Below are 25,523 nucleotides of genomic sequence, written 5' to 3'. Positions count from 1 at the left end.
GGTGTTCATTTTTTCAGCACTCCCCCATACCGGGCCTCTGAGGCAGACGACAGTGGAATTTGGAGGCACTGGCCTGCACAAGGCACAGTCACTGATTGATCTTGGCTCCAGCAGGTACAACCAGAATTTTTAAAAATAATATTGCCCTGTCCTTTGCATTTGGGTGGATTACACAGAGTAGATACGTATGTTGTAGATTTAGCCATCTGTCCAAATCAAACCAGATGTTGTTTTGAGTGTAAATAAACAGGCAACATTATATAAGCACACATTCTACATAGAAACATAGAAGATTGGAGCAGGAGTAGGCCATTCGGCCCCTTCGAGCCTACTCCGCCATTCAACGAGATCATGGCTGATCATCCAAACCCTAGCACCCGGTCCCTACACCGACAGCCATCCCACCCAAGCCCTATCCCCGTAACCCTGTAACCCCACGTATTTAATCCCCCCTAGCTGAAGCTGTTAAATCGCCCAGGAACAAAGCAGCACTTTTCTTCTTCTTAGGCAGTCCCTCGGAACCGAGGATGACTTGCTTCCACATTAAAATGAATTCTCAGGTGACTGATGAGTCCAATGCGGGACCGACTGTCTCTATCACAGGTGGGGCAGATTGTGGTTGAAGGAGCGGGTGGGTGGGGTACTTGGGTTGACGTGCGCTCCTTGCGTTTGGCTTCCGCTTGTTCCCGGCGAAGAGATTCGAGGTGTTTGGTGCCTTCCAGATGCTTCTCCTCCACTTTGTGCAGTCTTGGGCCAGGAATTCCCAGGTGTCAGTGGGGGATGTTGCACTTTTTTCAAGGAGGCATTGAGGGTGTCCTTGAAGCGTTTCCTCTGCCCACCTGGGGCTCTCTTGCCGTGTCGGAGCTCCGAGTAGAGTGCTTGTTTTGAGAGTCTCGTATCGGGCATGTGGCCCGTCCATCGGAGCTGATCGAGCGTGGTCAAAGCTTTGATGCTGGGATGTTGGCCTGAGTGAGAACACTGACGTTGGTGCGCCTATTCTGCCAATGGATTTGCAGGATCTTGCGGAGGCAGCGTTGGTGGCACCTCTCCAGTGCTTTGAGGTGCCTGCTGTACATGGTCCATGTCTCCGAAGCATACAGAAGGGCGGGTATCACTACTGCTCTGTAGACCATGAGCTTGGTGCTGGGTTTGAGGTCCTGGTCTTCAAACACACTCTTCCTCAGGCGACCGAAGGCTGCACTGGCACACTGAAGTCGGTATTGGACTTCGTCATCGACATCTGCCCTTGTTGACAGTAGGGTCCCGAGGTATGGAAAGTGGTCCAAGTTGTCCAAGGCCTCGTTGTGGATTTTGATAATCGGGGAGCAGTACTGTATGGCGGGGGCAAGTTGGTAGAGGACTTTGGTCTTACGGATGTTTAGTGCAAGGCCCATGCTCTCGTTTGCTTTGGTGAAGGCGTTGACGATGGTTTGGAGTTCGACCTCAGAGTGTCATTTTTTAATTATATTGCCCTGTCCTTTGCATTTGGGTGGATTACACAGAGTAGGTAAGTATGTTGTAGATTTAGCCATCTGTCCAAATCAAACCAGATGTTGTTTTGAGTGTAAACAGGCAACATTATATAAGCACACATTCTAGTTCTAGCTGAAGCTGTTAAATCGCCCAGGAACGAAGCAGCACTTTTGCATCAGAAATGAAATGCATTTATATTTTGTGTCCAGTAATCCAGAGAAACCTGCTGCAATTCTTTGTTATTGTTTGACAAACTTTCAGAAAATCCTTCTCCTATCTGTCACAAGACAGAAAACATGTCGATTTTGAAAATTGCCGAGGAAAATGGTTAGTGAAACCATTGCAAGTTTCTCATTCGACCCATTCTCTGCTGAATAAGCACCATCACCTGCAAGTTCCCCTCCAAGTCGCACACTATCCTGACTTGGAAATATACTGCCGTTCCTTCATCGGCACTAGGTCAAAATCCTGGAACTCCCTCCCTAACAGCACTGTGGGAGTACCTTCACCACACAGACTGCAGCGGTTCAAGAAGGCGGCTCACCACCGCCTTCTCAAGGGTAATTAGGTATGGGCAATAAATGCTGGCCTTGCCAGTGACGCCCACATCCCAGAAACGAATAGAAAAAACCCAATATAGTGAGCACAGCAGGTGGTGTTGTTTTAAACTTCCTTGACAATTCCTCTTTCAATAAAAACAGAAGAATGCCTATTTCATATGATAATTAACAGCTTGTGAATGAAAATGTGATTCCTGAGAGAGAGATTTCATGATCAGTTAATTAATTCTGGAAAACCGGTATTCTCCTGTTTGTTATTGTAAGGAATTTCACTTCATCTTTAGACCTGATCGGGAGAGCGTAGTGATACAGCCACAGGCCATTTGCATTGCATTGATGTTTTCACAGTGTAGTGAGGAATTTGACATCATTTAAATTTGTGTTGCCTCGTTTGACAAAGGCAGGTCAAGCACTGTTTTAGTTTATAAAGAGTGCCTTTATGAGGGTTCACTGACATCCGAAAGTAGATTTGTTGCTTATTCTTTATAGTGGATATGTCAAACTCTGAAAACAAAACATCTTCATTAGATAATTTCAACTTTTTTTGCTTTTGTGTCCACAAAATGATGCGTCCTTGAAAAGGTTAGTCGGTAGTCATTATAGGCAAAAAAAAATCACACTTGTAAGTAACACTTTATTAACGCATTTGTGTGACGTTCCTTTGTCCACTATTTTAAATAGGATAAAGTTTGTTTAAACAGTGAACAGAAGCATTTCATACAAATGCATAAATGTACTTTTTGCAAATGTAGCACAGTACTATTTAAATCTATGTTAATAAACTTCTTAAAATGCAGTTTTTTGGGCTGAAAGAATTGTTCTTTTAAGAGCTGCTGTTTGCTTATGCTGTACCGAATTTTCGTTCTACATTTGAAATTGGCAACCCAGTAGGATGGGAAGTTGAAGCTGTGCTCCAGCACTCTGTACCATGCACTGGTGTTCCAGTATGGTACAGCATCCCACAGTGGGGCGAGCAAGCGATATTTAACATTTAGTTATGAGCGAATAAGAACATTTTAACAAAAAAAGTGCGTTATTTCTGTCTGAAAAAACTGTTTACATAGTAATCACAACTTTAATTAATTTATCTTTTATTATTTAAAATAAAACACAAAATCTACCAGGAGCACACTGATGGATAAATTGAATCTGAGCTGTAGCACCATCTATAGAGATTAACAATAGCTATGGTCGATCTCTCTCCACGCTAAGTTACTCTCGGCTGGAGTGGTGATGCTACAATTGACATCAGCGGTTCTGGGTTAGAGAGGGGAAAATTAACCAGGGTTCCTACTCCTGATGACTTTTCAATGATTCCTGTTGGACTGTGCATGAATGAACACCAGATGATGGCCTGAAGCGCTGTTCAGGTTCATACTTGAAAAGTGGCTACTTGGGTGATGAACCCACCTCAGTGTGAGTCACATTTCTTCAGAAAAGTCAAAGAGGGAAGAAATTAAGTGAGAACGTTGAAGAGGAGGAAAAAAATGCATATGTTTCAATGAGTCTCCATACCACTTTTGCTTTAAAAGGACAGCAAATTTGATGTGTCTGTTTCTATCAGTCTTTACTATATTACTGAACTGCATTATTCTAGGACTGTACTTTCAGCATTAGTTCTTGCGTGAGTTTTAATCTTCATACGAGTAATAAAGGGACTAATGTTTTGAAACTTTGTGGCTGATATTTCTGATTGTTACCTTCCGATCTTTCTGTTTCCTTTCTGCAGCAGTTCATCATCGTCCACTACTTCTCTTGCCTCACCCAAAATGAGCTCCTGTGACTGGGGAGTTCCTCAGGCTGCCAGGCTCAAATATCGACAATTCTTTAACAGCCTTGATAAATCCATGAGTGGTTACCTCTCAGGTCAGTGAAGTATGCGTGCTTGTGGTTGATGAAGCTTTTTCTTTGGTGCAGACTTAGTATTGGTGATTTGATTGATCATACCACAGCACGTAGGACCTCACCTCTTCTTCTTAGGCGGAACCGAGGATGACTTGCTTCAACATTAAAAATGAGTTTGCAGGTGACTGATGAGTCCAATGTGAGGCCTGCAGTCTCTGTCACAGGTGGGGTAGACGGTGGTTGAAGGGGCGGGTGGGTGGGGTGCTTGGGTTGACTTGCGCTGCCTGCGTTTGGCTTCCGCTTGCTCCCGGCAAAGAGACTCGAGGTGTTCGACGCCTTCCCGGATGCTTCTCCTCCACTTTGTGCGGTCTTGGGCCAGGGATTCCCAGGTGTCGGTGGGGATGTTACACGTTTTCAAGGAGGCTTTGAGGGTGTCCTTGAAGTGTTTCCTCTGCCTACCTGGGGCTCTCTTGTCGTGCCGGAGCTCCGAGTAGAGCACTTGTTTTGGGAGTCTCGTATCGGGCATGTGACCCGTCCATCGGAGCTGATCGAGCGTGGTCAAAGCTTCGATGCTGGCCTGAGCAAGAACACTGGTGTTGGTGCGCCTATCCTGCCAATGGATTTGCAGGATCTTGCGGAGGTAGCATTGGTGGTACCTCTCCAGTGCTTTGAGGTGCCTGCTGTACATGGTCCTCACCTACCACAATGCAGGCTCAGGTCGTTATTGGTTTTGTTGGGAATACCGGTTGAAGGACTGTCTCCATGGAGGATGTACTCAGCCATAGTGATGATTTCCATTCCATTTGAATTAGAATGCATGGGTGGTTGAAAGTCTTAATGTTTGTGCTTACAGAGAAATAGTTGTGGGGTATAATTAAAACTTAGCCCCAGACACTTCACAAAGTCTGTGCTAGAAAAAATTGCAGCACTCAAATGCCACATTGACACCCGAACTCAGGGTGCTGCTGCCTGCTCGCTCCACCCTTGTCTGATCGGCATTAGGAATAGTGATTAGAAATAATCCAGATCTTGCTAAATGTGAATGGGCAATAATAGTTGAAATTCTCATGTAATTTTTATTGGTGCAAATGGTTACTATAGTGCTAATTGAAATGTTTTGATCAAAAAAGCTGAAATGATTTAATACAAATGATGAGGGTCAACTGAAGAAAAGTACACTGCTCCTGTCTATAGCTGTAAGTAGAATGTGCTAGCCTGCTAATGATTCAAGTTTGTTTTTAGGCCCCCAAGCCAGGAATGCTCTTGTACAATCCAATTTGTCACACAACCAACTAGCTACCATATGGTGAGTTCTGCTGTAATTAAGCATTCTCTACAGATGTTCTTCTGGTCAGAAGCTCCCACCTGTGGACACACAGTGGTGATCATCCAATTAACTAGCTTTCAGATTTAATTCAAGGTGCCGTTTCTTGAATATTGCATGATTTAACACAGTATGACACTTCCTATTAGTGATTTTTAAAACCTGTTATATTTCAGTATTATTAAATTGCAATCTGATTGAAATAGTATGAGGGAAACCTGCTGGGGACTGCATCTAGTTGTTGTTGTTAAAAACAAATGATAGTAACTTGCCTTTATAAAGCACTCCTCATGCAAAAGAATTTCTCAAAGTGCTTAACAAGAGTGAGAGCTGGAGATTGAAAGAATCTGGTGGGGGTGGAGGGTGAAAGCATGGTTGGAGAGAGGGGTTTTTGGGAGGCCTTTGAAAGAAAGGAAAGGAGCAGGTTACAGCAAAGCAGCCTGTATTTATATAACACTTTTAACATTAAAAAAAAATCCCAAAGTGCTTCACAGAGATGTAATCAGACAGAATTGGATGCTGAGCCAAAGAAACAGATATTAGGAGCGGTAACCCAAAGCTTGGTGAAAGAGGTGGTTTTATGGAGAGGGAGGTGATGAAGCAGTGGGATTTAGGGAGGGAATTCCAGAGCTGAAAGCAGTGCCACCAATGGTGGAATGAAGGCAGGGGGGATTGCAGAAGAGGCCAGAGTCAGAGGAAAAGAGAGTTCTGGGGTTTGTAGGGCTCAAGGAGTTTACAGAAATAGGGAGATACGAGGTTTTAAAAGGATTTAGATACAAAGATGAGAATTTTAAATTGGAAGCATTGGGGGACCAGGAGCCAATGTAGGTTAGCAAGGACAAGGGTGATGGATGATTGGAACTTGATGCGGGATAGGCTATGGGCAGCAGAGTTTTGGATGAGCTGAAGTGAAGGGTAGAGAATGGCTGCTGGCCAGGAAAACCTGGAAATAGTTGAGCCTAGAGGTAACATAGGCATTGATGATTTCATTGGTGGATGAGTTGGTTGGGGCAGAGGCTGTGATGTTACGGAGGCAGAATAGACGGTCTTTGTGATGGAGAGGAAATGGAATTGGAAGCTCAGCTTTGGGTCGAATAGACTGGTTCAGCCTGAGACATTTGCCGGGGAGGGAGAAGAAATCAGTGGCAAGGGTACGGAGTTTGTGCCAGGGGGCTGAATAAGATGGCTTTGGTCTTCCCAATGTTTAACTACAGAAAATTGCAGCTCATCCAAAACTGGATATTGAATAAGTAGTCTGACAACCCAAAGGCAATGGAGGATTTGAGGGAGATGGTGGAGAGGTAGATCTGGGAGTTTATCAGCATACATGCGGAAATTGAATGACTAAAAGAACTGCCTCAGATGATGGAGCATAAGGAGTGGGGAACAAGCAGTAATTTACAGTCAGAGTGGAGAGTGCCGACTGGGACTTTTGGTTGGGGAACACCACTTGGATAAGGGGAGTTAGATAATGGCTGGGTTTAATATGCTTTCGTTAAACAAAAAACAAAATGAGCAAACTTTTTAAATTTGTCTTCCTGTTCAATAGGGAAAGACAGAACATTTCCCAGTGTCCAGGCCTTTGTTGGTGCCACTATATCACCAGTGGTGCGGAGATGTATTTAAGCAGTCCTGATTTGCCTTCCCATCTTGTGTGGTGATGCCTAGCCAATATTTGGTGCCTTGGTCACTTTCAAAATAACTGAAGGAAAAGAAATTCAAAGCATTTGAAAGAGACTACAAAATATTTTAAATGGCCCCATGTTGAGTGCTACCCACTATTATGCATTACAAACATTCTGGTGAAAGCAGCAGCCTTTGAACAAATTAAATTGTGATCCTTGACTAAAAGTTGAGTGGGTTTTTCTGTCTTATGCTATAGAATCAGCTTGTTGTCCATATGTTCAGAGAAACTATTTTGTTGTTCAGTTAGCCGACATGACAATATGCATTAAGCCTCTTCCTCTGACACACTGTTGAATTACAGGAACCTGGCAGATGTTGATCAGGATGGAAAGCTCAGAGCAGAAGAGTTTATTTTAGCAATGCATTTGATTGAAATGGCCAGATCTGGTCAACCTCTTCCTCTCACACTTCCCCCAGAACTGACACCTCCTTCATTTAGGTGAGTGATTCTCTGTTTCCCAGCGTGGTGAAATGATCCATACATTTTCATTTTCAACCCTCCTAATTCCCATAAGTGCTAAGCCATGCTAGGTAGGCTACAGTTCCGTGGATGTGTTTGACAAACCTGTTAGAATTTTTTGAGGTTGTAACTAGCAGAATAGATAAGGGGGAACCAGTGGATGTGGTGTGTCTGGATTTTCAAATGGCATTCGATAAAGTGTCACACAGGAGCTTATTAAACAAAATTAGGGCTCATGGGATTTGGGGTAATATACTAGCATGGATTGAGGTTTGGTTAACGGACAGAAAACCGAGAGTAGGAATAAACGGGTCATTTTCGAGTTGGCAAGCTGTAGCCACAAGGATCAGTGCTCGGGCCTCAGCTATTCACAATCTTACATCAATGATTTGGATGATGGGACCAAATATAATATGTCCAAGTTTGCTGATGATACAAAGTTGGGTGGGAATGTAAGTTGTGAGGAGGATGCAAGTGTGGTAAACCACGTTCACTATCGTTAGCACTGTTCACCACTGTTCGTTATAACTGTATCACTGACCACTATTGTATCACGGTACGAGGTCGCCTCTTGCCACACTGCTATACCTGGGATGACCACTGCCGACTCCGCCTTGGCTCCACCCACCAGGCCAGGTATAAAGGTGAGCGACTGGCTGGTATTCCTCCTGCTTGGATCGGATCACCCACGAGAGTGGGCTGTTATTTAGTCAATAAAAACCTTTAGTCACCTTCGTAACTCTTCGCCTTTTATTGGAGGAATTGATAGGTATATCAATTTTATTGACTAAATTTAATGATGTCCGACAACGAGTCACAACCGGCGGAGGAGCCACCAGCGCAGCTCCCAGGAGCACAGCCACACCAGCCAGCTTGGCTGCGAGCCCTCAGACCGCCGTACCTGGACCTGAACCCACGAGCAGCAAACTCAGCCGCAGACTTTAAACACTGGCTGGTCTGCTTCGAATCATACCTGAGAGAATCCAGCGTCCCTCAGGCATCCAAACTAAGTGTCCTGCAGGCACAACTGAGCCCGAGAGTATACACTCTCATCGAGGACATGACTACCTACGAGACCGCCATCAACCTGCTGAAACAGAAGTACCGGACCCCGGTAAACTACATGTACGCTAGGCACCTCCTAAGATCACGGCCGCAACAGCCAGGAGAATCAGTAGCCGAATTCTCACAGGCGCTATATGCACTCGCCAGGAACTGTGACTTTAAATCGGTGTCGGCAGCCGAAAATACTGAAGATAATATCCGCGACGCATTCCTGAAAGGCCTACGGTCCGAGTACTCACGGCAAAGACTGCTGGAAGCTAAAGACCTCAGCATGGAAAAAGCTGAAGCCCTCGCTATCTCCCTGGAAGTGGCCCACCAAGATCAGGAAGCATTCACCAGGTACTGCTCGCGACCCTGGGACTCGGGCCCGACCCCTACCACAGCACCCTTCCCAGCGCCGCCCCCGGGACCTACCTCTGCGTCGGCATCCCGGACCCGACCGGCCCCGCCACCCCCGGCACCGGCCCCGACATCGGGCATCCGCGATCGGGCCGCCGGCTGTTTTTTTTGTGGCCAGGAGAAGCACCCGAGGTCGCGCTGCCCAGCCAAGAACTCCATATGTAGAACCTGCCTGAAGAAAGGCCACTTCTCCAAGGCCTGCAGGAGCGGATCCTCAGAGGCCAGCAGTGCCGCATGCGAACTATGGGGGCGGCCATCTTCGTTTAGGGCAACTGAGGCCAGCATCCCCACACATGAGTCATGGGGGCGGCCATCTTTGTTTAGGGCAACTGAGGCCAGCATCCCCACACATGAGTCATGGGGGCGGCCATCTTTGATTAAGGCAACCGACCCCAATAGTGCCTCATGGGGCCCTACCTCGTGGGAGACGCCATTTTACTCACCACGCCCGACCGCCTCGCCCGCAGATGACAACGACTCGCTCAGCTACACACTAGCTTCCGTCACCCTGGACCAAGCCCGCCCGCACCATCTGTCCAAGTCAATGATGGACATCAAAGTGAACGGCCACGCCACGACCTGCCTGTTCGACAGCGGAAGCACGGAGAGCTTCATCCACCCAGACACGGTGAGCCACTACTCCCTCTCTGTCCTACCAACGCGCAGCCGAATCTCGATGGCATCGAGGTCCCACGCCACGGACATCAGCGGCTACTGTGTCGTGACCCTGTCGGTTAAGGGCACGGAGTATAAAAACTTTAAACTCCTCGTCCTCCCCCATCTCTGCGCTGCCGTCCTACTAGGGCTGGACTTCCAATCCCACCTCCAAAGCGTAACCCTAGCATACGGTGGACCCCTCCCCCCACTCACAGTCAACAACCAGCAAACGTTAAACCGCCCACCGCGTAACACCTGCAGCCTCTCCACCCTCAAGGTCCCGCCACCCTCTCTGTTTGCTAACCTTACCCCTGACTGCAAACCCGTCGCTACCAAAAGCAGGCGGTATAGCGCCGGGGACAGAGCCTTCATTAGCTCTGAGGTGCGGCGCCTCCTGAAAGAGGGCATTATCGAGGGGAGCAGCAGCCCCTGGCGTGCCCAGGTCGTAGTCGTAAAGACCGGCGATAAAAACCGCCTGGTCATCGACTACAGCCAGACCATAAACAGATATACCCAGCTGGACGCATACCCCCTCCCCCGCATATCTGACATGGTCAATCAGATTGCACAGTATAAAGTATTCTCGACCATCGACCTGAAGTCGGCCTACCACCAACTCCCTATCCACCCTGAGGACCGCCAGTATACCGCCTTCGAGGCGAATGGGCGCCTATACCACTTCCTTAGGGTCCCCTTCGGTGTCACTAATGGGGTCTCGGTCTTCCAAAGGGAGATGGACCAGATGGTTGACCAGAACGAACTGCAGGCTACATTCCCCTACCTAGATAACGTCACTATCTGCGGCCGCGACCAGCAGGAACATGACGCGAATCTGGAGAAATTCCTCCGTACGGCCCAACGGCTGAACCTCACCTACAATAAGGAGAAATGCGTGTTTAACACCACGCGCCTTGCCATCCTCGGCTGCGTAGTGGAGAACGGAATCATCGGCCCCGACCCAGAAAGAATGCGCCCCCTCATGGAGCTACCCCTCCCCCACTGCCCTAAAGCACTTAGGAGAACCCTGGGGCTTTTCGCCTACTATGCCCAATGGGTACCCAATTACGCGGACAAAGCCAGACCCCTCCTGAAAGCCACTTCCTTCCCCCTCACGGAGGAGGCGTGCGCGGCCTTCTCCCTCATTAAGGGAGACATAGCCAAGGCCACGATGCACGCAGTGGACGAGTCCATCCCCTTTCAGGTGGAGAGCGACGCCTCCGACTTCGCCTTAGCCGCCACCCTAAACCAGGAGGGGAGGCCAGTGGCCTTCTTCTCAAGGACCCTACAGGGCCCCGAGATCCGACATTCGTCGGTCGAGAAAGAGGCCCAGGCGATCGTGGAGGCAGTACGGCGCTGGAGGCACTACCTGGCAGGCAAACGATTTACCCTCCTCACCGACCAGCGTTCGGTGGCTTTCATGTTTAATAACAAGCTGAAGGGCAAAATCAAGAATGACAAGATTTTGAGATGGAGAATCGAGCTCTCCACCTACGATTATGAGATCTTGTACCGGCCAGGCAAGCTGAACGAATCCCCTGATGCCCTTTCACGAATGACATGCGCCAGCGCGCATATCGATAGGCTTCAGACCCTCCACGACCAGCTCTGCCACCCCGGAGTCACCAGACTCTACCATTTCATTAAGGCCCGCAACCTGACCTACTCCATCGAGGAGGTCAGGACCATGACCAGGAACTGCCAGACCTGTGCGGAGTGCAAACCGCACTTCTATAGGCCGGACCGAGCAAGCCTGATCAAGGCCACCCGCCCCTTCGAGCGCCTGAGCATCGACTTTAAGGGGCCCCTCCCGTCCTCTGACCGTAATGTGTACTTCCTCAACATCGTTGATGAGTACTCCCGTTTCCCCTTTGCCTTCCCCTGCCCCGACATGACCAGTAGCACGGTCATTAAGTGCCTGAATGCCCTCTTCGCCTTGTTCGGGTTCCCGAACTATATACACAGCGACCGGGGCTCCTCCTTCATGAGCGAGGAACTCCGGCAATTCCTCCTAGAGAGAGGTATTGCAGCAAGCAGGACCACCAGCTACAACCCCAGAGGTAACGGTCAGGTGGAAAGAGAGAACGCGACGGTATGGAAGGCCGTCCTCTTAGCCTTAAAGTCTAAGGGCCTCCCAACCTCCCGCTGGCAAGAAGTCCTCCCGACAGCGCTGCACTCCATCCGGTCATTACTTTGCACGGCCACTAACACCACCCCCCATGAACGAATGTTCGTTTTCCCCAGGAAGTCGACTACGGGAACCACTCTACCAACCTGGCTGACCGCCCCGGGGCCGGTCTGGCTGCGGAAACACGTGAGGACCCATAAAACGGACCCCCTGGTCGAGAGGGTGAACCTCCTGCACGCCAACCCCCAGTACGCCTACGTGGCGTACCCAGACGGGCGGGAGGACACTGTCTCCCTACGAGACCTCGCACCCTCAGCCGATCCGGAAACACCGCCACCACCCCCCCCAACCTCAGTCCAGGTAGACGGCATGCCGGAACCCCACGAGCCCTCGCCGACCACGCAAACACCAGCATCAACACCGGATAAGGCACCAGCACCGGATAAGGCAACACCACCGCTGCGGCGATCGGAGAGGCTTACGAAGCCTCCGGACAGACTGACCTACCAGAATTGGTAGTACACTTCACCCCGCCGGACTTAATTCTAAACAAGGGGTGAATGTGGTAAACCACGTTCACTATCGTTAGCACTGTTCACCACTGTTCGTTATAACTGTATCACTGACCACTATTGTATCACGGTACGAGGTCGCCTCTTGCCACACTGCTATACCTGGGATGACCACTGCCGACTCCGCCTTGGCTCCACCCACCAGGCCAGGTATAAAGGTGAGCGACTGGCTGGTATTCCTCCTGCTTGGATCGGATCACCCACGAGAGTGGGCTGTTATTTAGTCAATAAAAACCTTTAGTCACCTTCGTAACTCTTCGCCTTTTATTGGAGGAATTGATAGGTATATCAGCAAGGAGGCTTCAAGGGGATATAGACAAGCTAAGTGAGTGGGCAAGAACATGGCAAATGGAATATAATGTGGAGAAATGTGAAGTTATCCACTTTGGTAGGAAAAATAGAAAAGCAGAGTATTTTTTAAATGATGAGAGATTGGGAAATGTTGGTGTTCAGAGGGACTTGGGTGTCCTTATACACAAATCACTGTAAATTAACATGCAGGTAACAGCAAGCAATTGGGAAAGCAAATGATTTGTTGGTCTTTATTACAAGAGGATTTGGGTATAAGAGTAAAGACGTCTTACTGCAATTATCTAGGGCCCTGGTGAGACGACACTTGGAGTATTGTGTACAGTTTTGGCCTCGTTACCTAAGGAAGAATATACTTGCCATAGAGGAAGTGCAACGAAGGTTTACCAGACTGGTTCCAGGGATGGGGGTATTGTCCTATGAGGAGAGATTGAGTAGACTAGGCCTATATTCTCTAGAGTTTAGAAGAATGAGTGGTCATCTCATTGAAACATACAATATTCTTACAGGGCTTGACAGGGTAGATGCAGGGAGGATGTTTTCCCTGGCTGGGGAGTCTAGAACTAGGGGTCACAGTCTCAGAATAAGGGGTCAGCCATTTAGGACTGAGATGAGGAGAAATTTCTTCACTGAGAGTGGTGAATAGAAACATAGAAAAATAGGAGCAGGAGTAGGCCATTCGGCCCTTAGAGCCTGCTCCATCATTCAATATGATCATGGCTGATCCTCTATCTCAATACCATATTCCTGCTCTCTCCCCATACCCCTTGATGCCTTTTGTGTCTAGAAATCTATCTATCTCCTTAAATATATTCAGTGACTTGGCCTCCACAGCCTTCTGTGGTAGAGAATTCCACAGGTTCACCACCCTCTGACTGAAGAAATTTCTCCTCAGCTCAGTCCTAAATGTCTTACTCCGTATCCTGAGACTGTGACCCCTTGTTCTAGACCCTCCAGCCAGGGGAAACATCCTCCCTGCATCCAGTCTGCCTAGCCCTAAATGTCTTACTCCGTATCCTGAGACTGTGACCCCTTGTTCTAGACCCTCCAGCCAGGGGAAACATCCTCCCTGCATCCAGTCTGCCTAGCCCTGTCAGAATTTTATACGTTTCAATGAGATCCCCTCTCATTCTTCTAAACTCTAGTGAATAAAAGCCTAGTCGACCCAATCTCTCCTCATACGACAGTCCTGCCATCCCAGGAATCAGTCTGGTGAACCTTCACTGCACTCCCTCTATGGCAGGTATATCCTTTCTTAGGTAAGGAGACCAAAACTGCACACAGTACTCCAGGTGTGGTCTCACCAAGGTCCTGTATAACTGTAGTAAGACATCCTTGCTGCTGTACTCAAATCCTCTTGCAATGAAGGCCATCATACCATTTGCCTTCCTAACTGCTTGCTGCACCTGCAAGTTTGCTTTCAGTGACTGGTGAACAAGAGCACCCAGGTCCCTTTGTACATCAACATTTCCCAATCTAGCACCATTTAAATAATACGCTACCTTTGTTTTTCCTACCGAAGTGGATAACTTCACATTTATCCACGTTATACTGCATCTGCCATGTATTTGCCCACTCACTCAACTTGTCTAAATCGCCTTGAAGCCTCTTTTCATCCTCCGCACAACTCACAATCCCACCTAGTTTTGTGCCGTCAGCAAACTTGGAAATATTACATTTGGTTTCCTCATCCAAATCATTGATATATATTGTGAATAGCTGGGGCCCAAGCACTGATCCCTGCGGTACCCCACTAGTCACTGCCTGCCACCCCGAAAAAGACCCATTTATTCCTACTGTTTCCTGTCTGTTAACCAATTTTCAATCCATGCCAGTATATTACAGTACCTGCAATCCCATGTGCTTTAATTTTGCACACTAACCTCTTATGTGGGACTTTATCAAAGGCCTTCTGAAAATCCAAATACACCACATCCACTGGTTCTCCCTTATCTAGTCCACCAGTGATATCCTCAAAAAACTCCAGTAGGTTTGTCAAACACGATTTCCCTTTCATGAATCCATGTTGACTTTGTCTAATCCCGTTGATATTTTCTAAGTGTCCTGTTATCACATCCTTTATAATAGACTCTAGCATTTTCCCTACTACTGATGTTAGGCTAACCGGTCTGTAGTTCCTGGTTTTCCCTCCTTTTTTAAATAGTGGGGTGACATTTGCCACCCTCCAATCTGCTGGAAATGTTCCATAATCTATAGCATTTTGGACGATGACAACCAATGCATCCACTATTCCCATGGCTACCTCTTTTAGTACTCTGGGATGCAAATTATCAGGCCCTGGGGATTTATCAGCTTTCAGTCCCATTAATTTCTCCAGCACTTTTTTTACTAATACTAATTTCCTTTAATTCTTCCTTCTCACTAGACCCTTGGTTCCCTTGTATTTCTGGGAAGTTATTTGTGTCCTCTTCCGTGAAGACAGAACCAAAGTATTTGTTTAATTGCTCTGCCATTTCCTTGTTCCCCATTATAAATTCTCCCGTTTCTGACTGTAAGGGACCTACATTTGTCTTCACTAATCTTTTTCTTTTTACATACTTGTCGAAGCTTTTACAGTCCACTTTTATGTTCCTTGCAAGTTTACTCTCATACTCTATTTTTCTCCTCTTAATCAACCTCTTGGTCCTTTTTTACTGAACTCTAAACTGCTCCCAATCCTCAGGCTTGCTACTTTTTTCTGGCAACTTTTATATGACTCCTCTTTGGATCTAATACTATCCTTAATTCCTTTTTATTAGCCATGATTTGGCCGCTTTTCCTTTTGTGTTTTTGCGCCAGAAACGAATGTATAACTTGCAATTCATGCATCAGTTCCTTTAAATGTTAGCCATTGCCTATCCACCGTCCTGCCTTTTAATGAAGCTCCCCAATCTATCATAGCTAACTCACTCCTCATACCATCGTAGTTTCCTTTGTTTAGATTTAGGACTCTAGTTTCGAATTGGACTTCTTCACTTTCCATCTTAATGAAGAATTCTATCATGTTATGGTCACTCTTCCCTAAAGGACCCCGCACAACAAGATTATTAATTAACCCCTTCTCATTGCACAATACCCAATCTAGGATAACCTGTTCAACGTACTGGTCTAAAAAACCATCTCGTACCCCAGAGGGCTGTGTGGAGGTTCAGTTGTTGAGTATATTCAAGACAGAGAGCGATGGACTTTTGAATATTAAGGGAATCAAGGGTAAAATAGTGCAGGAAAGTGGAGATGAGGTAGAAGATCAGCCATGATCTTGTTGAATGGCAGAGCAGGCTCAAAGGGCCAAATGGCCTACTCCTGCACTTAGTTCTTATGTTCTTATGGATGTGAACAGCCTCTGTATTTCATCCAAGGGTCCATTCTCGTACAAGCCAATCTAGAAACCTCGCAAAAGCTGACCGCTGAAAAAGTAGTCTTTTGTTATGAAAAGTACAGTGCCCTCTTGAGGATCCCTGATTATAATCGCTCAACCTTTGATGGTCGTGCCTTCTGTTGCCTAGGCCCTAAACTCTGGAATGCCCTGCCTAAACCTCTCCGCCTCGCTACCTCTCTTTCCTCCTTTAAGATGCTCCTTAAAACCTACCTTTTTGACCAAGCTTTTGGTCACCTGCCCTTATTTTCTCCTTATGTGGCTCGGTGTCAAATTTTTTGTCTTCTAATGCTCCTGTGAAGCGCCTTGGGATGTTTTACTATGTTAAAGGCGCTATATAAATACATGTTGTTGTTGTTGTTGTAGGACATGGACTTGGCATGATTTAAGCTGCAACAATGTTCAGTAATTTTTATTGTGCTGGGAAAAAACTAAAGTGTGCAAAACATAGTTTGCAAATGAGGTGGATTTAGATGTTACTGAAGGGAGATGCGAGTGCTGAAAGCATGAAATTTATTTTCTAGTGATGTTTGAAAGCATTTACCTCCTCTTCCTCCTTGAAACTTTTATTTTTTTGCTGCTTTACTTAATTCATTTTCCAGCATTTTAGAGCCTAACATAGTTCTACCTTTAAGACAAAAATAATATATCTTGGAAGGTTATAGATAATTTAAATATAAAACTAAAAGTAACATATGGGCTTCAATATAACTTTACAGGGCCCAATTCATTTGATTGGGAATCTAATGCCAGATACATCATGTTAATTTGTGAACTGAAACATTTTCGACTATATTCCTACAATAATCACAACTAGTACTGTATTCTATATTTCGAAGAGAAAACAGCTCACTATATTGCTTCTGCCCTGTCCCAGACCCCACAGCAGCTGACAGGCTGTTTGGATTGTTGAACTTGGATTGTTGAAACAAACCCCCTTCCCTTGCCACCGACTCCATCCCTCTCTCTAGCATCAGTCTGGGGCTGAACCAAACTGTTTGCAACCTCGGTGTCACATTTGATTCTGAAATAAGCTTCCGACCACATATCCGCGTCATAACTAAGACCGCCTATTTCCACCTCCGTAACATCGCCTGTCTCCGCCTCTGCCTCAGCTCATCTGCTGAAACTGTCATCAATGCCTTTGTTGCCTCTAGACTTGGCTATTCCAACGCACTCCTGGCTGGTCGCCCACGTTCTACCCTACGTAAACTTGAGATCTTCCAAAACTCGGCTGCCCGTGTCCTAACTTGCATCAAGTCCCATCACCCATCACCCCTGTGCTCACTGACCTACAATGCCTCGATTTTAAAATTCTCATCCTTGTTTTCAAATCCCTCCATGACCTCACCCCTCCCTATCTTTGTAATCTGCTTCAGCCCCACAAACACCCCCCCCCCCCCCCCCAACCGAGATATCTACACTCCTCTAATTCTGCCCTCTTCAGCATCCCTGATTTTAATTGCTCAACCATTGGTGGCCTGGAATTCCCTCCCTAAATCTCTATGCCTCTCTACTTCTCTTTCCTCCTTTAAGAAGCTCCTTAAAACCTACCTCTTTGACCAAGCTTTTGGTCATCTGCCCTAATTTCTCCTCCTGCGGCTTGGTGTCAAATTTCTTTGTCTCACAACACTCTTGTGAAACGCCTGGGACGTTTTACTACATTAAGGCACTATATAAATAGAAATTGTTGTTGTTATGCTGATTTAACCATTTTAAATAATCAATTTTTAATTAACTTCAGGAGGGATAAACAAAACAAAACCTTAGAACAGAGTTCTGATAAAGGAACAGACCCAAGCATTAGCCTGTCTTTTCCTCTTTTAGATGCTGATTAACTTGCTATACATTTTGAACAGTTTCTGTTTTTAAAACATTATGAAGCCAAAAATGGGTGATGAGCCATTTAAAGTAAACCCAGTAATGCCTCTTATAATAGCGGGTGCCCAGTTTCCTTTGTACTTACTGCATTGAACTGCAATTTTTATAGAAGGAATTTCATATTTTGCTTCCGTGTGTCACAGTGAAATTCGTGACATTGTTGATAGTTGTGACAGCCCTTTGAAACCATGCAAAAAGTGCTTGCAGCCATAAAAATAAAAGATTTGGGGAAGATTATAGTTCTTCTGTTTTTTTCCTTTAGATCAAGCAAATGGGGTGCTGGAATAAATGGAACCCCACCTCTATATCAGGAAGTAGTAGAGGAAAGCCAGGAGGCCCAGAAAAAGTCACCTGGTAAATTGACTAGCCTGCATGTGTCTTATGTCTCTCTTGCATGAATATGCTGGATAGTATTGAATGTAAAATGGATTATTATTGCTTTTCTCATCTTGTCCAAAAGTTTAATAATGAATTTCTAACACATTCATCAAACTTTAAGAAACTGCTACAGAATGTAGTATTGTTTGTTTGCTGCAGACCATAAACATTGCGACGGTGAACCTCAATTGCTAACGAGTAATAAGTAATGCTACTAACGTGCACATAACACCGTACATGTATAATATCAAAAACATAGCTTACATTCGAGTAATGCTATTGGTTAAGTAAAGTACCGTATTAGCGTACAATACAGTAAGTTAGATTTGAATGCCTTCTATTTAAAATCCCCTTGCAACGATATCCTGTTCAGGTTTCAGAAGTCACGCCCACCCTCTCTGCATTCAGTTGCTTTACAATGGACAAAATGTAGTTCAGTTTCCAGTTTGGAAAGCAGCTGATTGACCAATAGTTAAATGCCACTGCAGCTCACTTGATGTGCCTTTGCTTGAATTCTCCCTTCAATACAGCCTATTAATTGATTGTATTGATTTATAGCCAATAAATGTCACAATTGGTTGGGATAAAAATAGTACCAATGTTGCCTTTGTATGGCAGAGTCAGCACAGTCTCCATTCTGCGAGCAGTGAATGTGTCCAAAAATTTACTAGAGCAGGTGAATCAGGGCTTTCTAATAGTCCCTGCTTCTTCTTGATGTATTAAATATGCAGAAGTCAATGAGACACTTGTTTATTGTAATTTCATTGCTCAAATGATTCTGTCCCTGTGCAATACAACAATTACCAGGAAATTCGCAGTTTGGGTGGCAGGCATCCATCTTTCCTGCAGTCTTAGCAAATTGTCAGCCATGATTTGCAGTTTCTTTCATGGAAAATTGCTTTATTTGGCCTGCAGTCAGTGAATTGCAGGCTTTTATTATTAAACTGCCTTATTTGATAGTGCTCATTAGGATTCAGCTGGAATTTCCACCTAAGAATGCTTCCCAGTTTCATTTGGAACAAGAGGTAATTGTCCCATCGATTTGTCTGCTGGTCCTCAGTCAGAATTGGAGGATTGATTTCTGCAAAACCTTGGTGTTTTATGCTAAATGTATAGAACACTCATGCAAGTCTTCACAGCCAAAGATAACCAGTAATTAAACACTATATAGCCGAGGGGGATGCTTGAGCATGTTGCTAGATTGTCGGCAGAGGCTGCAGAGGACAAGTTAAGGGTCATTTCCCTGGGCATCACTCAAGTGGGCCCTAACCAATAACATTTGTGGAACTGCCATTTGGATTAAATTATACCTGTTCACTAAACATTGCTCATTACATTTGGTGACTGCAGAAGATAATGCAATTAGGAGAGCTCTCCCTGTTGGCTGGTGTTAAAACTCCATTTCAGAGGTCTCCCTCTTTACTAAGTTGTACTGTGTGTGTAATATTTGAAAAGAAGAATGATTAAATTCTTTAGTAGGGTTTTCTTCATTTTTCTAATAGAAGCATTTTCCACTCACCACAAGTTCACCCACTCATCCCACAGACCTGAGTGCTAAATCTTCTGGTGTTAGGAGACTCTCAGCTAGTTGATGCAATCTAGGTTTTAACAAAATGTTCACAGTCGCAGTGTCTGCCTTTAAAAGCAGTGGGTACAAATCACGTTGGGACATGTTTTATGCACCAAACATCTGTTCCTCGTTTGTAGAGAATACCTCGATTCCAAGAATGAAGATGACCCTACCAAATAGATGGCTATCTTTTGAATTCATTTAACTAAAATAAGTACATTGTGAGGTACAATTAAAAATGCAGTATTTATATTTTGCTACTGTTGACTGCAGCCCCATAATATAAGTGAGACTGTTGGTGGTATATTGCCACTGTTGGTCAATGTAAGTAGTGGCCTCCAGCAGAGTGAGGTACTACAGGCCCCCACGTTTTCTGGCTGCAGGCAGGCTGAATGCGCAATCCTTCCTTACACCCAATGTAGTTTTACATTCCACACTGCTGCGGACCTGCATAGTAGTTTTTGTACTACCTGCGATGCTCTGAAATTTGCCTCTGATGTAAACAGATTTGATTCCAGAGCATCAACAGCCAATACACAGAGAATCATTCCCTCCCTAAACCTCTCCGCCTTTCTACCTCTCTCTCTTCCTTTAAGACACTCCTTTAAAACCTACCTCTTTGTCCAAGCTTTTAGTCATCTGTCCTAATATCTACTTATGTGGCTCGGTGTCAGATTTTGTCTGATAATCGCCCAAGTGAAGCATCTTGAGATGTTTTTACTACGTTAAAAGCGTTCTATAAATGCACATTATTGTTAATGTGTATAAAGGAAGCTGATAAACATAGCAAGTAGTCAACAGTGAAATATCTGGCAAAAGTCCGAATGAAAGGGCTTGAATTTATTGCTCTATTAAGTACTCACTGCTGATGCTTCAGGTTGTACTGGTCCTTGATTTTTAGAACTGATAGCAATTGATATTTACAGTCACTTTTGAGGATAAAAGAAAAGCAAACTATGAAAAGGGGAACGCAGAGCTGGAGCGGAGGCGTCAGAGCCTTCAGGAGCAGCAACAACGAGAGGCGAATCGTAGAGCACAGCGGGCGAAGGAGGAGCAGGAGAGAAGGGAGCGAGAGCTGCAAGAGCAGGAACGGAAAAAGCAACTTGATCTGGAGAAACGGTTGGAGAAGCAACGCGAGATGGAACGACAAAGGGAAGAGCAAAGGAGGAAAGAAATAGAAAAACGAGAGGTTTGTAATAAAGATTTTAAACCTGGAAATACAGTGCATTTTCCAGATTCTATGGGTGGTGGGGTCGGGGAAAAGGAATCTGAAATTTACATTAATTTGGAAGAATCTGATAAACTTATTCCCAGCTTCAATATGCTGTGCTCTGAAGTCATATTATGATTTTATGAATGTACGGTTCGCAGTCGTGGCCATGCCATTTTAGGGAAGGGTGGAGGATGGATTTATGTACAGTCGCCCCAAACTGCTATATTGTGCCTCCTCACACCTGGCTTAAACAATATTGGCAGAGGTCATCTGAGGATTTGTGTATGTCATGGAGGGGAAATAAGTTCTAAAGCATGCCAAAAAGTTTGATTCTCTTTCTGACCCAATAGGTTTTCGATGTGCAACCCAAGAAAGTAAATTCACCAAATGACCTGTGGTTTAATAACTCACTAGTACCATCAACTGTATGCCCCACTCACAAGAAGGTTTACGGGAATAAACCACTGCTTACAAAAATTAAAACTGCTTCCTTTATACAAGTTACAAATATATAAATGGTACTTGCGTGGGGTTGCTTGAGACAGTTCAATGCTAAGTATTAGATGGCAAAAGTGGGGGTAGATTTACTTCATAGAGTTCTGGTAACTTGTATAAATTAGGACAGTTGTATCTTACAGAGCTGGTGTGAAAGCATGAACATTTGGACTCTGCATTTAAAAACAATTAATATAATGGAAGCAGTTTTGATTTGTATCAGACTAGCATATATAATAGTGGGACTTTTACATTGTTATCTCAGATAATGCCAATAGTAAAATAATTTGGTATGTATTTAAACTTCATTTTTTTAATGATTTTAAAAACTTTTTTTTTGTTTGGGGGGTGTATGTGAGTAATTTAGAATTGTAAATTTATTTTCTTTTAGGAAACCAGTGTTCTCTTGTTATATCTACGTTTGTTGTGTACCCTTAGGCAGCTAAGCAGGAACTTGAACGTCAACGACAGCTTGAGTGGGAGCGGATTCGACGACAAGAACTCCTGAACCAACGAAACCGGGAACAAGACGAAATTGTCCAGTTAAAGGCTAAAAAGAAAAGCCTGCAACTTGAACTGGAGGCATTGGTAAGTAGATGTGCAGGAGTTGACCGTGTATGATTCACATTTCAAAGTAACACTTGTTTCATGTACGATAGCAAAATACTGCAGATGCTGGAAATCCGAAATAACAACAGAAAATGCTGGAAAAACTCAGCAGGCCAGGCAACATCCGTGGAGAGAAATTAGAGTCAACGTTTTGGGTCAAAACCCTTTATCAAGACTAAAGAGGCACAGGGAATGAAATAGATTAAGAGGCCGGGCTGGGAGAGAACAAAAGAGAAGAGACATTAAGAGGTATTCAAAACGAGATGAGATGGTGATGGGACTAGTGGAGACAAAAGACAGCTCTAGATTAGGTGTGAAATGTGCTGGCAGAATGGGAGACAGCTGCCATGTGGGAGAGAGGGAAAAAAAGGAAAAGTTGGGGGGGGGGGGGGGGGAGCCAAAGGTGTGGATAAAATATATAAATAAAAATGTAATAGGGGCCGAGGTTATGATCTGAAATTGTTGAACTCGATATTGAGTCCGGAAGGCTGTAAAGTGCCTAATCGGAAGATGAGGTGCTGTTCCTCGAGTTTACGGTGAGCTTCCGTGGAACAATGCAAGAGGCCGAGGACGGTGAGGTCCGAGTGGGAATGGGGCGGTGAATTAAAATGACAGGTGACCGGAAGCGCGGGGTCACACTTACAGACTGAACGGAGGTGTTCCGCACAACGGTCACCCAATCTGCGTTTGCTCTCCCCAATGTAGAGGAGACCGCATCATGAGCAGCGAATACAGTATACTAGATTGCAAGAAGTACAAGTAAATCGCTGTTTCACCTGGAAGGGGTGTTTGGGGCTCTGGACAGTGGGAAGGGGGGAGGTATAAGGGCAGGTGTTACATCTCCTGCGCTTACACAGGAAGGTGCCAGGCGAAGGGGAAGGGGTGCTGGGGGTGATAGAGGAGTGGACTAGGGTGTCTCGGAGGGAGCAGTCCCTATGGAATGCTGAAAGGGGAGGGGAGGGGAAGATGCGTTTGGTGGTGGGATCACTTTGGAGGTGGCGGAAATGGCGGAGGATGATCTGTTGAATGTGGAGGCTGGTGGGGTGAAAGGTGAGGACAAGGGGAACCCTATCGTGGTTCTGTGAGGGAGGGGCAGGGGTGAGGGCAGAAGTGCGGGAGATAGAACGGACACGGTCGAGGGCCATGTCAACCATGGTAGAGGGGAATCCTCGGTTGAGGAAAAAGGAAGACATGTCGGAAGCACTGGTGTGGAAGATGGCATCGTTGGAGCAGATGCGGCGGAGACGGAGAAACTGGGAGAATGGAATAGAGTCCTTACAGGAGGCGGGGTGGCAGGAAGTGTAGTCCAGGTAGCTGTGGGAGTCAGTGGGCTTGTAGTGAATGTTGGTCAATAACCTATCCCCAGAGATGGAGACGGAGAAGTCGAGGAAGGGAAGAGTCAGAGATGGACCAGTGGGAAGGGTGGAAATTGGAGGCAAAGTGAATGAAATTGTCTAGTTCAGGGCGAGAGTAGGAAACGGCACCGATACAGTCATCAATGTATCGGAAAAAGAGGTGAGGGAGGGGACCAGAGTAGGACTGGAACAAAGAGTGTTCCACATATCCCACGAAAAGGCAGGCATAGCTAGGACCCATGCGGGTACCCATAGCAACACCTTTGATTTGGAGGAAATGAGTGGAGTCAAAGGAGAAGTTGTTCAATGTGAGAACAAGTTCAACCAGGCGGAGGAGGGTAGTGGTGGATGGGGACTGGACGGGCCTCTGTTCAAGGAAGAAGCGGAGTGCCCTCAGGCCATCCTGGTGGGGGATGGAGGTGTCGAGGGATTGTACGTCCATGGTGAAAAGGAAGCGGTTGGGGCTGGGAAACTGGAAACTTAAAGTGGCGGAGGGCGTCCGAAGAGTTGCGGATGTAGGTGGGAAGAGACTGGACAAGGGGAGAAAAGATAGAGTCGAGATAGGAACTTGTTTCATGTGCCTGGTGCAGAGTCTATTTTGGCTGTACTTAACTAATACTGAGACTATGGATGGAAAATCAGATAGACTCTCTTGCAGGCATGTGCTCCTCTCTGCATAATTTGTTGTGTGTCATAGTATCTTCTGACTTCTTCACTTTCATGCAACCTATTGTGTCTATGGCCATTACAGCCTGCACGGGCTCTTTATAGAAATAAAATTCTGTCATTGGCTAGTACATTACAGTGGATCAGTTTTGGGTCCCCACAGGCTCAACAACATTGAAAGATTATGTTTCAACCTGCAATATGTTGTGGAAAAGACAACTCCCTGTTTGAATTGGAATCTTCAATATTTGGATGTACATCAGAAGTTAATGGAAAGGAGAACATATTAAAAGGAAAGTAAAAAGTTCCGCAAGAAAAGCCCCCTCCCACTGATATAGAAGTGTTTGAAAACAGTGAAGTAAGCAGTTGACCTTAAAACGCAGCCAGTGGTTTATCGTACATTTTAAGTTAGTCTAGTTTCCAAAAGTGACAACTCTCAGGATGGTGTTCAATTAATTCTCAACATTTCTCAACATTTTGTAATTATTTAGAACAAAAAATATTCTGAGAAATTGTATAAGAATCCTCATCGCATTTTGAAAAAGAATGAACAGTTCAATGAATATTTATGGAAACTGCTCAAATGAATGCTTATGAGACACAGCTGTGATCTTACATAGGATATACAGCACAGAAACAGGCCATTTGGCCCAACCCGTCCATGCCGGCATTTATGCTCCACTTAAGCCTCCTCCCATCTTTCCTCATCTAAATCTATCAGCACAATCCTCTATTCCCTCTCCCTCATATGCATGTCTAGCCTCCCCTTAAATGCATCTATACTATTTGCTTCAACCACTCTACATTCTCACCATTCTTTGGGTAAAGAAGTTTCTTCTGAATTCCCTATTGGATTTCTTGGTGACTATCTTATATTGATGGCCTCTAGTTATGCTCTTCCCCACAAGTGGAAACATTGGGCTGGATTTTCTCAGCCCTGGGGAGGCGGGACTGCTGGGAAAATGGCAGAATCTGGGGGTGGGTGACTATCCCGCCCCCAAACCGCCTCGGTGCCATCTTCCCAGGAGGCGGGTAGCCAACCCGCGCCGGGACCCATCTCCTCGAGATGGGTAGGGGATTACAGCTACTTAACTGCCAGTTAACAGGCAGTTAAAAGGATTATCCCCATTTTGCCACCAGAGGCGCGGGCTTCCTAACGTCTGGAAACCCCGCCAGGGTCACCGGGGCGAGCAGTGGGTCTGCAGGAGTCTGCGGGGTGCAAAAGTGCACTGTGGAGGTAAGTGATGGGTTCAAGTGTGGCGAGGTGAGTGGAAAGTGATAGAAAATGTTCACTTACTTTTGTTTATTCCTGCAGGCTTCAACAGTTGGGGATGCGGAGAGTCTCTCATCTCACCGGCAGAAATGACAGATGGCTGCTGCATTCTCCGATGCAACAGCCATCTAATTTCTGCTCACAAAAGAGGTTTGATGAGTCTTGAATGCAAGGACTCATCAAACAACATAGAATGTCAGTGTTTGAAAGCTTCACAGAGCTTCACAAAAAC

At 45.6% G+C, this 25,523-nt stretch overlaps 1 protein-coding gene across 1 annotated transcript in view; it reads left to right on the top strand.

Moving 5' to 3' along the window:
• LOC147112631 (intersectin-2-like) overlaps positions 1-25,523 on the top strand; it is a 237,843-nt gene that overhangs the window by 118,803 nt on the left and 93,517 nt on the right. The window contains exons 5-11 of the mRNA XM_085998202.1: positions 13-114; positions 3,763-3,899; positions 5,121-5,184; positions 7,190-7,327; positions 17,995-18,086; positions 20,607-20,869; positions 21,827-21,976. Of these exons, the coding sequence (XP_085854328.1) occupies positions 13-114; positions 3,763-3,899; positions 5,121-5,184; positions 7,190-7,327; positions 17,995-18,086; positions 20,607-20,869; positions 21,827-21,976 (946 nt within the window). The remainder of the gene's footprint in view (positions 1-12; positions 115-3,762; positions 3,900-5,120; positions 5,185-7,189; positions 7,328-17,994; positions 18,087-20,606; positions 20,870-21,826; positions 21,977-25,523) is intronic.

This window comes from Somniosus microcephalus, chromosome 9 (genome assembly GCF_052327205.1).
Source record: "Somniosus microcephalus isolate GS21.2 chromosome 9, FLI_Smic_1.0, whole genome shotgun sequence".
Taxonomy (NCBI): Eukaryota; Metazoa; Chordata; class Chondrichthyes; order Squaliformes; family Somniosidae; genus Somniosus; species Somniosus microcephalus.
The sequence above is the reverse complement of the archived record's forward strand: the minus strand, read 5'-3'. Positions and strand labels throughout refer to the sequence as shown.